At 56.2% G+C, this 13,687-nt stretch overlaps 1 protein-coding gene across 3 annotated transcripts; it reads right to left on the reverse strand.

Moving 5' to 3' along the window:
* Positions 1 to 2,413: 2,413 nt before the first annotated feature.
* Positions 2,414 to 8,835, reverse strand: CCDC9 (coiled-coil domain containing 9). 3 transcript variants are annotated; one of them, XM_070949575.1, is made up of 13 exons: positions 7,370 to 8,833; positions 7,175 to 7,279; positions 6,937 to 7,092; positions 6,648 to 6,851; positions 6,481 to 6,564; positions 6,220 to 6,396; positions 5,823 to 6,016; positions 5,668 to 5,714; positions 5,414 to 5,537; positions 5,216 to 5,309; positions 4,677 to 5,052; positions 4,390 to 4,556; positions 2,414 to 2,832 (listed from the first exon to the last, which is right to left on the reverse strand). In XM_070949575.1, exons 1-13 carry the CDS (start codon positions 7,718 to 7,720, stop codon positions 2,794 to 2,796), a joined length of 2,118 nt encoding a protein of 705 aa, XP_070805676.1. In that variant the 5' UTR covers positions 7,721 to 8,833; the 3' UTR covers positions 2,414 to 2,793. The 3 variants fall into 3 exon arrangements, with proteins under 3 accessions (XP_070805676.1, XP_070805677.1, XP_070805675.1); XM_070949576.1 differs by having other exon boundaries at positions 5,240 to 5,309; positions 7,370 to 8,831; XM_070949574.1 differs by having other exon boundaries at positions 7,175 to 8,835.
* Positions 8,836 to 13,687: the final 4,852 nt, after the last annotated feature.

A 13,687-nucleotide genomic window follows, 5' to 3' on the forward strand; every position in this document is an offset into this window, starting at 1 on the left:
TTGTAATCAGACATCAAGATTATAGATTAAGAGCATTTGCAGATGACTTGGTTGTTACTTTATCTCAACCCATAGAGTCGATTCCATATATATTGGATTTAATTGATCAATATGGGAAAGTATCAGGATTTAAAGTCAATTCATATAAGACAAAGATGATAACCAAAAACATGTCTGTACTTGAAAGAGATGAACTAGGAAGAATAACGGGGTTTGAAATAGTTAAAAAGGTTAAATATTTAGCAGTGTATATAGCAGCTTCAAATACAAAATTATACAAAAATAACTATGAAGATCTCTGGCACAAGGTACAGAAGGATATGGAGAATTGGAAAAAATTACAGCTGTCTTTATTGGGAAGAATTGCAGCAATTAAAATGAATGTGTTACCCAGATTTTTATTCTTGTTCCAAATGATACCAGTGCTTAAGAAAGATGAAAATTTGAGAGAATGGCAGAAAGGTGTTAATATTTTTATTTGGGCTGGGAAAAAACCCAGAATAAAGATGAAAAGTATACAAGATACACATGAAAGGGGGGGGTCTTAAAATGCCTAATTTAAGATTATATTATGAAGCAGCGGTCTTATCACAAATTAGTGATTGGTTTAATTTAACTGAGGGGAGAATGTTGAATCTGGAAGGTTATGAATTACTATATGGATGGCATGCCTATTTGTTATATGATAAAAAAGTGGATAAAGTATTTAAGGCCCATATACTTAGAAATGCTTTGTTGAGGGTTTGGAAAAAATATCAATACAAGTTAAATTATAAGATACCTGTATGGGCAAATCCTAGACATGCAATAGAAAATATAAGTATAGAACAAAAACAGGAGGTGATTACTTATAAAGAGCTTCTTGTTATGGAAAGGGGTGTATTATATTTGAAATCTTTAGATAACATTGAGAGAAGAAGATATAATTTACACATGGTTTCAGTATGGTCAGCTTCAAGCTAGATGGAAGGAAGATCAAAAAATTGGCTTTGTGCAAAATGAGGAAAATTTGGTAAAACAAATTAGAGATCAAAAACAAATGCATATCAAAAGGTTGTATAATGCCTTATTGGAAATAGATTCTGAGATGGAACTGGTTAAAGATTGCATGATTAAATGGGCACAAAATTTTCAAGAGCCAGTGATGATGGAGACTTGGGAAAAGATTTGGATTAGAAATGTAAAATTTACACAAGCACAAAATTTAAGAGAAAACTTTTGTAAAATGTTTTATAGATGGCACTTAGATCCCAAAAAGCTATCATGTATGTATCCTAATGTGCAAGCTAAATGTTGGAGATGTGATTGTGATGATGCAACTTATTATCATATATGGTGGACTTGTAAAAAAATCAAAGCATTCTGGATAAAGATTTGGTGGGTGATGCAGAATATTTAAAAAAAAAGATTGAAATTTACTCCGCACTTGTTTCTACTGGGTATAACTACGGACTGTACAGTTGCAGAGACTAAACTGATCCTGAACTTAATAACAGCAGCAAGATTGTTGATAGCACAACATTGGAAGGACTTTTTGCCTACTATTGATGCTTGGATACTGAAAGTAACTAACTTAGCTGAAATGGCTAAAATTTCAGCATACTTGAAGGATCATACACAAGAAAGATATATACAGGACTGGAGAAGATGGATTGATTATATTCAAAATAAATATCAGATTAAAAAATATCAAATAGCTTATGAATGAATCTTTAATTGTATAAGCGCTACATGAGTGATTTTAGAAGTATTATATCCAAGAAGCAGGATTTTATCTATGGGGGGGGTTAAGAATTTTTTTTTAGAGGGTGTTAGTTTAGTGGATAGTTAAGCAATTTAGTTTATTGTTAAAAGTTAACTGAAATACCTTGTGTTCTGCTCTGGGAAGTCGGGGAGGGGGAGGGGGAGTTGGATGGGAGGGTTGTGGGAAAATTGTGTTTTTTCTCTAATAAAACTTTTTAAATAAAAAAAAAAAACCTCGACGCTTTGAGGCTACTTATGCTCATGTCGTTTCTCTATTATTTTAATCCAGCTTTCTTAGTTTTAGCTATAAAAGTAACTAGTCAAGCTTTAGGCACCACCATGTACTTCTGGATGCCTATTGCAGGACCAAAACAACCAGGGAGAGAAAATTCCTCTGCAATTGAGACTATCCGGAAGCCTCTCCTTGGCTCCCTATTGTTGGTTTGCACGGTGGCAAGCCTTGGCGGAGGGCAGCTGGTTTCACCAGTACAGGCCGGACTTCCTCCCTTCCAAGAAATGATTCAAGCTTTTATCATTTCCACTCCAGCAAAGATCCTCTGCGCCCACAGCCATTCCGTTCCCGAGATATGTCCACAAGGTCTCTCTTCTCTCCCCACTTGTACTTCTGAGAGGACCATGTGGCAAGCAGGAAGACAAGACACACGCAAGCTTTATTGTCAAGAAATTATTTACTTCATACATAATAATGGAGAAGTCCATGATAGGAAGGGCCTCACACTCTCCCAGGGCCCAGGTCACTCCTACACAAAGGACTGGGCTGGAGAGATGACACTACTTTTCCCATCCAAGGAAGATTGCAGAAGGCTTGGGAGCAGAGCTGCAGGCCCCACTTGTCCATGATTTGTGTGTTAAGAGCACTAAAGGGTGATGGGGGGGGGAACGGCAGCCCAAACTCTGGAGAGTGTTCAAGAGTGGCACACACATGCAGAACGCATGTGCATGGCACAACTGTACCCACAGCTCTGAAGGTCTGGCTCAAGTTCTCGGCAGGCTGCCAGTTGCATTCCAACCAGCCTTGGAAAAGAACCATCAGGGTGCAGCCTCTGGTGCCTCAATCTCCAAGTGCTCCTGGTGGGCAGGAGAGAAAAAGTCACCAAGCACGAAACAGCAACTGGAAGGTGGCTGGCCACAGGGAAAGGCCTGTTAAAAGGGGATCCTGAGATTCTCTGAGACCAAGCAACACTCTTCGGCTGATGACCAAATTAACTAACCTTTGATACTTGTGCACTACCCAGAGCCACAAACTAACCAAGCTAACTGTATTGGGACAACATGCCAAGTCACAAAACTTAAAATGAAGCAAACTGAGCATATTCTGCAAATGGGCTGTTAAGTTTCAAGCCAAGTTGGTTAAGCAGGGTCTTCGAACTCAGCCTAACGCTTTTGGAAAGGCTCTGTGCTTTTGAACTGAAATTGTTCATTTACTCATTTTCTTCTTCTTCTTTCCAACTTCTTAGATGGGCAAGAATTGTTATGAACTATTCATTGTTCTGATGGACTTTCAGGCTGAAGAGCAGCAAAAATGCCCCCCCAAAATAATAAAATGCTGCATGTATATTTTAAACCTTAAGCTAAAATCCCAAGTATAACTCTTATTTTGATTTCTAGTCATCAGCACATCAATAATTTTAAATATCACAAACACATTAATGCAATGTATGCCTGATGACTCTGCTATTAAATTAAGCAACTTATCCATTGACAATGGCAGTAGTGCTTTCCTTGAAATGTTAGCCTAATGGAGCATACAGTCCCTCCAGTGAAGCAAAGGTTTTTGTAGGGGGGTGGGGCAGGAGGGGCTGCCATTCATCTCCACTTCTTCCTTCCCCAGATCAAGGTCCAACTGCCATTTCCTTAGGAAAGGAAAATCAAGCTTTTCTGCCAGACTGACAACTGCCCTTTTGCAACCACTCATGAGAAGAGAGTCCCTCAACCTGCAGCCGTCAAAGCAACAGCTGATCCTTTTTGTCTTTTGCACCCTTTGGTGGAGTTCAATGGGGACCACCCGTGATGCTGCCAATGGTTGCCTCCCTTCAAAGTCTGCACAGGGCTAAACACTCCCTCTCTCTCTCTCCCCTCTCTCTCTCTCACACACACACACACTCTCCCCAAGTAACCAAGGGGTCGCAGATGCCTGCAGTGTAAAAGGAGGAGCCCAAGGAAACCTACAGAGAGAAGCACTTTTAAGGAAGCTATAGAAATGAGGCAGGCACACACTTCTCCAAGGCTTAAAGGATGCAGAGGACCCCCTTGGCCAGGTCCTTAAGGCAGCCCTGCTGCAGCTTCCCAAACTGGAGGTGGGTTTGAAGCCTTTACTCAGAGGATCTTCCAGCTACAGTGGACTCTGTAGGGAAGGAACTGTGGCAGGTATTCATTCCTTCCTTAATTATTACTTAAAATAATTCCACCAAAACTCTGAAACAAAAGCCTGGATCAAAAGCAGCAGGCAGCAAACTACTGGGGGTGGGGGTGGGGCGCACTGGAGCTCCTTCCCTGGGCATAGGGAGTAACAGGAATGTTGGAAGACTAAAAGTGCATGATCTCCAGCTCCAGTGAGCTCAGAGGGGAGAGGAGGCAGGCCAGAACCAGTCCCTAAAGGAGCACACAATGCCAGAGTCTACTCACCCCCTTCTTCCACCTCGCTTGGCAAGCCATCTCTTTGGGCTCCGGCATTTCTGCATCCATCTTTATCTCTGCCTCCAGGACTCTGGGTGCAGCAGAAGCTGCCCCTCCTGCTGAGGGGTCCATAGGAAGGGATCCCTGCGCTGCCAGTGGTACTAGGGGACCCACTCCTGCAGAAAGAGAAGAACAGCACTGAGCAGCATCCCATAGTAAAATACACCCCCCTCCTGCCCCACATCTCCAGGGTTGCCTGAGGAGCCCTCCACCTTCAGGACGACTCTGTCCTTTACCAGCAATGTCAACAGGCAGTTCCTCCCTGGCCGCAGCCAAGGGGCTTTGGCTGCTGTGGCTGGCCCTGGGAGAGCACATCTCCATCTCTTCCCCCCAGTCAGACACAGGCTCGTATCCCTCTGCTGGCCCCAAGGGGGTCATGGGCGCCCCCTCTGTGGTTGCAGCCTCTCGAAGGGAAGCAGACCGAAGGGTGGGCTGTTGTCTGGGTTTCCTCGGAGGCAGGGGGGAACAAGACAGAGGCGGCCCATCTTCCTCCAAGGAATCCTGGCTGCTGTTAGCTTCAGCTTCTTCTTCTTCTTCCTCTTCCTCGCTGACGTCCTCCCACTCATCCTCTTCCTCATCCTCTTCTGTCACTGCTACTATTTGTGGCTCTGTCTGGGGGATCACAGAGTGGGAGAGAAAAGGATCACAGGGGAGATCTAAGAACCACTTTTGACTTAATCGTGGACCACAGTTGGCTAGGGAAGAGGCCCACCTGGGTCTCCCAGACTGATTTGGGGAGCAGTAAGAAACACTGCCCACATGAAGCCCTTCCCACCTGCAGCACAGAGGCAGCCTTCACCTTATCGTCCCCCGCAGATGCAGGCAGCGTCCGGTCTGCTTCCTCCTTTTCCCACCGGTTGTCGTGCATGCTACAGAGACAAGCCAACACTGAGCCGGGAGAGAGCCGCGCCAGGGCAGGATGAGCAGAAAGGCCCTCCTCCGCTGCAGTTCCCACCCTTCCACCCATGTTCACCTGTAGGACTTGGGAGGACTTCCTCGGGGGCGCCCATGGCATCGAATCTTCAGGTGCCGGTCCCCAGGCTGCCCAACCATGAACTCCCCAAAAGTGGGCAGTTTGGGAGGGTGCTTGGAGTGCTCTACAACAGCAAGGAAATCAGAGAAGGCAGAGGCTCTCAAGTGGGGCCCAAAGGGAGGTGATGCTTGTCAAATGCCCACGGTCTGTCCCCAGAGAAGAGGAAGCACCCACAACTCGTATTCCCTCCTTACCCTCCTTGTCAACCAATGAGCCTCGAGGCTCGCTGCCTTCTTTCAGCCTGCAGAGAGGAGAAGCCAGAGGTAAGGGAGACACTCCCACTCCTGCAGTTGAGCTGCTCCAGCAACCCCCTCCTGGTCCTCTTCCCAAAGAAAGTCAGGGCACCTACCCGGGATCTGTCTTCTCAGCGTCCCATTCTCGGCGCCACTCCCCAGTGGGCTGGCGGTGCCGGGCCAAGCGATCCCGGTCAATCTGCTCCCGTTCCTGCTTCCAACGAGTGTACTCTGCCCGTTCGCGGCCAGTCATGGAAAGCGTCATATCCAAGATCGTCTTAGGACCCCTGCGCCAGCCACTGCCCCGGCCCTGCCAGAAGAGACCAGATGAGGCCAGGGCCCTCCTACACGCGCACACACACACACACAAAAGGGTTGCAGGGGGGGCGGGTGTCCAGCCGGAAAACGTCCCAGCTGGAGGTGCAGAGAACTGTCTTGCACTAGCCCAGCATGGAGGATTAGCGACCCCAACGACTGCCCCACATACATACATACACCCCTTCTCAAACGCACCAGCGAGGACGGCTCTTTGTCTGGCTCCAGGCCCGTCTTGACCTTATCAAAGTCGGCGCCCCCCCAGTTCCGGACGTGGCGGCGGCTACCCTCCCGCCGGCCGGCCTCGGAGAAGGCGCCGCTGCGCCGCGGGTCGTCCAGGAAGTTTCGGACCGGGTTCTTCTCTTGCAGCCCGTCCTACCCAAGGGAGAGCAGCGGAGCCTGAGCCGAGGCCGGGGCCGCCCGCCACCCTCGCTCCCCCACCCCCGGCGCCCCACTCACCCGCTGCCCGCGCTCGTACTCGGCGATCTTCTCCATCTCCTCGTTCATCTGTTCGATGTTCCGCCGCCGCCGCTCCTCCCACTCCTGCGGGGGGGGGGGAAAGAGCCCTGCAAGTGCCGGCCGCCGGATACCCCCCCCCGCGGGCCGCCGGGCCCCCTCCGCCTTACCTGGGAGCGCCGGTCGCCTCCGGCCATGTCCGCTCGGCCCCGCGGCCGCCGGCCTCGCTCGCCTCGCCCCCGCGGCCCGCCGCCCTCTCCGTCCGCGCCCGGCCCTGGCCAGCCAGCCTCGGCTCGCATGGGGCGGGCTCCGGGCTGCGGCTCTCCCCGGCCCCCCTTGGCGGCGGCAGCCTTCCTCCCGAGCGCCCGCCGGTCCTGGCGAGAGAAGCGGGGCGCGTGAGGTTCGCCCGGAGGCGGCTCCCCTCCCAGCCAGCCCGGCCTTCCCTCCGCCCGGCCTCACCTCGTGCGCCGGCGGGACCCGCCCCGCGAGCTTGGAGGCCTCCGGCTCCACTCGGCGCCTCTCGGGCTGCCCGGCCGCCTCCGCCGAGCGGGACTTCCGCGCTCCGGTCACGGCGACGCCCTCCCTCTCGGCCTTGCGCCGGTCCTCCTCGATCTCCTGCGCGGGCCAAGGGAGAAGCGCTGAGCCGGCCCGCCGAGCCCCCCGCCCGGAGCCCCCCGCCCGGAGCCCCCGCGCCCACCTGGTAGCGCCGGATGAGCGCCTGGTTCTTGCGCCGCAGCGCCTCGATGCGCTTGTCCAGCTCGGCGTCCTTCTCCTCCCGCGACCGCAGCTCCAGAGAGGCGGACTGCGCGGAAGGAGAGCAGCGGGAGAACGGCTGCCTCTCTCCCCCCGCCTCCCCCCCCGCGCGCGCCCCCCCGGCGCCGCCCCCGCCTACCATCCTCCGCGCCGGACCCGAAGCGCCCGGGCGCCCTGCACGCGCCCCCCCGACTGCCGCGGACCCGCTTCCGCTTCCTTCCGGAGAAGGCTGTTCTTGCTGCGTGCCGCGCCGTCCCTCGAGCGCCACCCCTCGGTCGGAGGTCTCGGCGTCGCCGTAGACGGCCGCCCCGGGCAGACGGCCGGGTGAAACGGCGCCCGTACCTCCGAGGAAGGGCCTACCCAGAAGGTTCCCGTCCCGCTGGAGCTGCCGGTCTAAAGTGCCATCACCTGCCGGCCGCGGTCGGCCATCAAGGTTAATGGCCAGTGCGGAGTTCCAAAGTTTAATTATATCTTGCATTTTATAGATCATTTTTCTCTCTCCTGATTCTTCCAGGATTCTAATTCATTTGGTAACCTCTTAAGTCTAATATTTTGGGAGGGTGAAAATAACTTATCCTTGTTTACTTTACCTACATCATGCATAGTTTTGTAGCCCCCACCATTGTTCTCCTTGCTAAACTAAAATGCACCTTTTTGTTGCACCCTTTCCTCTTGGGGAACACACTCTGACATCGGGATCATCCTCTGAACTGTCTCTAACTCCACTATTTCCTTTTGGAGATGCAGCAATGGCACATAATATTCCAGATGACTTTAGCTACATATCAGCTGCAAATTTGGTAAGCATTTATTCCATGCCACCCTCACTAGAATGGAGTCTAGTGATCCCATCACACTTCCAAGACAATGCAGGACCATTGACAAGCAACCTGCAGGTGGGCTCGTCAACGGTGCAAATTGAACACACTGCACAGTCTCTAACCTGAACAAGCAGATACTGAGAAACCTGTGATCTCCCATTTCCACTGTCCGTTGGATGGCTAATTTAGAAAAGTCCTCTCCACATCCGTTCTCAGTAGGTGGCCCACAAGCCTGCCACTATTGCTTCTTAATCATTGTAATTGTAAAACATTTCACAAATGCTAATGGAAGGCAATATTTGTAGCTCAGGGTTGAACTGTGGGGTACTCAGTGCTCTCTGAGCTTACTAACTAGGTAATATGGATATTCCTTAGTTGTCTAATGAAACATCTGGCAAGCTCAGAGAGCACTGAGGACCCTCCACAGTTCATAGGCACATAGGGCTTCTTTACATACACAACTACTTCATCACATTTCTTCAGAACAAGGCTGTGACTATCCTTGACGCTCCAGTCACCTCTCTCCTCCCAGCAGCCTTAGGCTTGCTGGCTTCCCCCATCTGGGTTTGTGTCCCTAATTCCTGCTCTTTTGGGCTGGCTATTTTCACACTGGGTGGCCTTTTTGCCATCTCCTGAGGCTGGGCGCTCATACAACCATGACTCCATCAAGCCTTACCCAGGTGCTTTTAAAGAGGGACCACAGTTGGCTGCATTCCAGGCAGCCCCTTCCTCCCCGCAGTTCACACCAAAGGTGGAGCCAATCCCAACCGCCATCCCAAGCAGCAGCCTGGATGGTTCAAGGGGATGGGCGGCTGCAGAGCACCCAAGGAACTGCCATTCCCTCTGATCCCCTCCGGATGTAACTTTTGGAAGACCACAACCAGAGGAAGCTCTTCAGCCGGCAGAGGCTGTTGCAGCTGTGCCCCGGGCCCCAGCCCCATAGCATCCAGCTCTCCTCTTCCTGGCTGGGACAGGGGGCTCAGACCTGCCCCCGCCCGCCCGCCGGCCTTCTGGGCCAGTTGCTGCTGCTTGGAGGAACAGCTGCGGATGCTGTTTCCATGGCAGTTGCTTTTCCTGCTGGGATGGTCAGCCCGGATTGGCTGCAGCGGTGGAGTGGAAGAGGGTTGGAGGGGCGGGAACCAAACGCCGCCGCGCTTCTGCTGTTGCTGCACCGGCGGCGAAGGCAAAAGAGGGGCGGGGGGCGCGGCTCCCTCTTGAAAAGGGTTGGGCTGGCGAACTGCAAACGGAATGTCGGGGCCCTAGAGATGCTCTCGGGCCGCTGAGCCGGGATTCCGCAGCCCTAGAGTTCTCAGGAACACCGTCTGGTCCCTGATGCTCTCGCTCTAGCCGGCCAGCAGGCATCAGAATCGGGGAGCGCCGCTCCGAGGCCCGCGGCTGTAATTGCCGCTGAGTTGGAGGGCCTGCCACCCACCGGACCCCACCTTCTCCCCAAGCCCACCGTGCAGCGAGGCGAGTAGCTCGAACTGTCTCCGGCCCGCGAAGGTGCGGCCCTTAGACCGCCGGCTGCCAGCGCTCCTCGGGCACCGCAACCGGATCCAGCCAGCCCCGCCCTGGCCTCGTCGGCTGGGGGGGGGCGTGATCGCACCCGTCAGCCGCGTGTTGCCTGGGTTCTGGGCCGTCGGCAGGCGCTTTTCTGTGGAAACAGGCACCTGCCGGCCGCTGAATGGTTGCGCACCATCCTCGACTGCCAATGGAAACTCCCGGCGCCGCGGAGGAGCACAAGGCGACCAAGCGGAACCGGCGGGGTCGCGTGACCCAGCGCAGGGAATCCCTCTCGAGACAGCCGCCTCCGCACTTGCTCCGCGACACTCCCCTGACATCCCCTAATGCCTCTCCCCGCGGGCTCCGAGGTTAGATCATGGCACGTTCGGAGCGGTGCTCCAACTGCCAGGTGTCCGCCTTCAAGGCCCCGGGAGATTCCCGGCCTCGCCGCAGCGCTCGGACAGTCAAAAACGAACCGCCCCGCATTCTTTGCGCGGACGGGGTTCAAAGGGCCAATTACGCCCGCCTTAGGCGGAGAGCGCGGCCAACACGTTCGCGCGGATCGCCTCCGCCCCGCCAGCTGGAGGCGGACGAGAAGGCATGGCGGGCTGTCCGGGTAGCCTTGGCGGTGCCTCTCCCGGACCATCCCCCAGTCCCCGGGGATGACCTCATCGCGAAGCGGCGTGCGCAGGGAGGGAGGCTGTCACTAGGCAAATTCACTTGCGCCGCAGCCGCCGAAACGAGGCGTTAGTCCTGACCAGCCCGGCGCATGTGCCAGCCGAACCCTCCCCCCACCCACCCCCGGCCAAGAAGGAATAAACAGTGATGTCAGCGTGGGGGGGGGTAGGAGGAGAGAGACCGCAACAGAGACAGCAGCAAAAGCGCTCCCACAAACCCGCCGCCTCGCGTCGCCATTGGCTGCTGCCCGGCTCCTGTCCCGGCGACGCGGCGCTCGTTGGCTCGGCGGTGCTGGGGCTCAGCCAGCCAGGCGGCGGGATCCCTGCACCGGAGGTCACGCGAGCAGGAGTTCGGAGGAGGGGCCAGGCGAGCGAGGGACTGCAGCCCTGCTCCGGCGCAGGGCCCGCTTGTTCCTGGATGCCGCGCGACCTTTCGCTGCGCTCCCCTGGGCGCTCCCTCGGCAGCTCGGAATAAACAAACGCTTCGGCCGCGCCGAGTCGAGGGCTGTCCTCTCCGGAGCTGTGCTCCGTGCCCAACGCCTCTTAAGGCTCAGCCCGGGCCAGGGAAACGGTCCGGCGGGTTTGGCGGCAGCCGACAGGCGGAAGCGCTGCCCCTTCACCGCCTTCCCAGCGCACTGCCCTGTGCTGGCGAAAGGCGCGGGCGGGCCCCGGTCCTTGCCTGGAGAAGAGCCTCCTGTTTCGGCCTAGTCGAGGGCTTAGCAGCGTGACCAGAACCGGCCCCGCGCCCAGTTGGGGCAAAGAGGCTCTCTCGCTGTAGGGCATCCCCACAAAGGCCCACTAAACCCCAGCGCCTTTCCCAAGGGGTGCCCGGCTTAAACAACCTCTGCTCGTCCCCCAGCGGAGGAGGCCTGGTCGCCCCTCTGCCCATCTTCACAGGGAAACCAAAGGCGGCGGGCTCTCAAAAGCGGTCCCGGGCTGGGAGGCCGGCCTGGCCCCCTTGCTTACGGACGGCCTCCCGGCGCTTCCCGTCTTGAGGGTTCTGCAGGAACCTGTGCTCGGCTCAGGGTCACAGAGGCCAGTCGCCTTTGTCTGCCCTTTCACGTAAGAAACGGGGCTGGAGGGGCCAATCGGCCCTAGGTAGGCGACTGCCCCAAAGACTGGGAGCACGACCTCAGGTCGATGCGGAGCCCCTGCTACGGAGCACCCTCGCGAGCCCGGCCCCCGGGTCCCGCTCTCCCTGCGCTCTTGCCTTCAAGGCCGCAGCAGCGGGGCTGGCCAGAATAGCGGGCTGGTGGGTGCCCCGCCCGCCCGGTCGGAGACGAGCGCTGAGCCGGAGAGGCGGCCGGGAAGGGGCACCTCGCCCCTCCCGCGGGGGGATCCCCGGCTCTTGCACAAGGCCGAACTTTCCTGGGGGCGGGGTCGGTGACGTCACGACGGGCGGGGTCTGCGGGCTGGCAGCTCTGCTCCGCGCGGCTGCCTGGCTCGCAGCGAGGATCGTCCCGTCGCTGCCGCGTCCGCTTACCCTGCCTCGCTCGTGCCGCCGCTTGCGCCGCCCGTGCCAGTTGGAGCTCCGCGACCCCCGAGCCGCCCCGGACGGTTCATGCAGCTGCAGTAAGTGTGGGAGGACGCCGCGGCGGGGCGGCGGGACTCGGTCCGGGCGGAGCACACGTGGCCGCAGCGGGGTTGGGATCAGGGCGTTTACTGCTGTTGGAGTGGGGAGAGACCCCGTGCCCAGGACAACCCCGCAGCCGAGACAAGCCAGGTGCCGAACCGCCGCTTGGTTTGTTTACAAACACAGGGCTTGGCGCGGCCGTTCTGCTCCGCCCCTTGGCTGGGTCGCCGATCTTGTGCCGCGTTCTCCCCGGACAGGCGGGCGGTTCGTCGCTCTGTGCCTTGACCGCTCTTTGCCCGGCAGATCCCCCCGAGCGCCATGGCTAGACCATTGCAGGACCGGAGCCTCGCCGAGCCGACAGCAACTATGTCCCGGAGCCCAACCTTCCCTGTGGGGGGGACGCTGGCCCTGCCGCCCTCCGTCTGCCGCCCGCCGCTCGCCTTGCCACCCGGGCTGAACTGTCTCTATCGTTGCGGGCGGGCACGGGAGCCTCCCGGGAGCGTCCATGGTGAGTGGTTTGGCTTCGCGTGTCGGCCAGGGTAGCTGATGGTCCCGCCGCTGATCCTCGACCAGTTTGCCCCAAGCCTTGCCTGGAGCGAGGCCTGACTGCTCTGCTTCTGCCTTGCTGCGCCTCTAGCGGAGCTTTTTTTCTGGGAAATCTCTCCTCGGCCCATTCTGAAGCCTGTCCGGCTTCCCCAGCCCTCTATGAAAGCCGCACCACCACCAGGCCAGTCCTCTGGAGCCCGGGAAGAGGCTTGAGAGGGCGGGAGCAGTGGCCGAGTGGGCGGTGCCCGCAGCCTCCACTAGGTCCTGCCAGGCTCTTCCTGGCTCTTTGCTGAAACAGGGGCAGGCAGTGCCCCTGCCCTACTGGCATGGGGATCCCTCCTGCCTGCCCTTAGGATCTCAAATCCCCAGCCATGCTGAGTGCAGAGAGGAAAGCCCTGTCGGGAAATACTCCCCTTAAGCTGCAGCAGCCCCAGTTGCCAAGGAGATAGGAAACCACACTGGAACTGGCCCTGTGCCTCCTGCTGCTGAGTCCCATCCCAACTTGCCAGAAGGCACCCTTGCCCTCCTCACCTCCCTTTCCTTCTCTGCAGCGAGCATGCAGCCAGCAGCATCCTACACCCAAGAGGAAGCCCCCACGGAGCCAGAGCAAAGCGCAGGGGGCCCTAATGGACACCTCCCAAGAACCCCACTCAACCTGGAGCAGGCCATTGGGGCTCGGCTTCGCCACATGGGAGACCGTTTCCATCAAGACCACGAACAGAGGGTAAGCTTTGGGGGTAGAGCAAAGGGTGCTGTGCGCTAGACCTGGCCCCACATCTTTTCCCCCTTGGGGAATTTAGCTTCCTGGCTTGGAGTTGCTGCATCCTGGGCCAGAAAGAGACCAACTGGGGCAGCCCCCCCCTCCTTCAGTCTCTTTAGTCATGGACAGGGCCGGGCCCAGCAGCAATTCGGAGTGTATAACTACTTGTGTATTTGAGGCAGCAGCTGGACAGGGAGCTGGGTGTGGTCAGCCCTGTCCCTGCTTAACAGTCTTTTCTTTTGTCCCCTTCTGGCACATTTAGGAACACAGGCCTCGGGGTGCCCTCTTGGCTCACTTGTACCATTTCGTCTTCCATCTACTGGGTGTCTTGGACAACTTACCTGCCAGGGGGTGACAGACAAGTCTTGGAGCGAAGAGCCATCCACTGAGCTGCTTTGCGACTTCTCTTCCTGCTGGCCAGGAGAACAGCAGCCTCAAAGAACAGATGCCCGCAAATAGCTGGCCTCGAGCCCATCGTGGTGGGCAAACAATGCCCTGCTCTGAGTTTGCCCCCAGCCCAGCAGTGCCTTATGGGGAGCTGCACAGATGGGTAGGGGCGAGACAAGTTAGCACTATA

Source organism: Pituophis catenifer, unplaced genomic scaffold (assembly GCF_029215685.1).
Source record: "Pituophis catenifer annectens isolate HBS135680 unplaced genomic scaffold, rPitCat1.0.hap2 SCAF_9, whole genome shotgun sequence".
In the NCBI taxonomy this organism is placed as follows: domain Eukaryota; kingdom Metazoa; phylum Chordata; class Lepidosauria; order Squamata; family Colubridae; genus Pituophis; species Pituophis catenifer.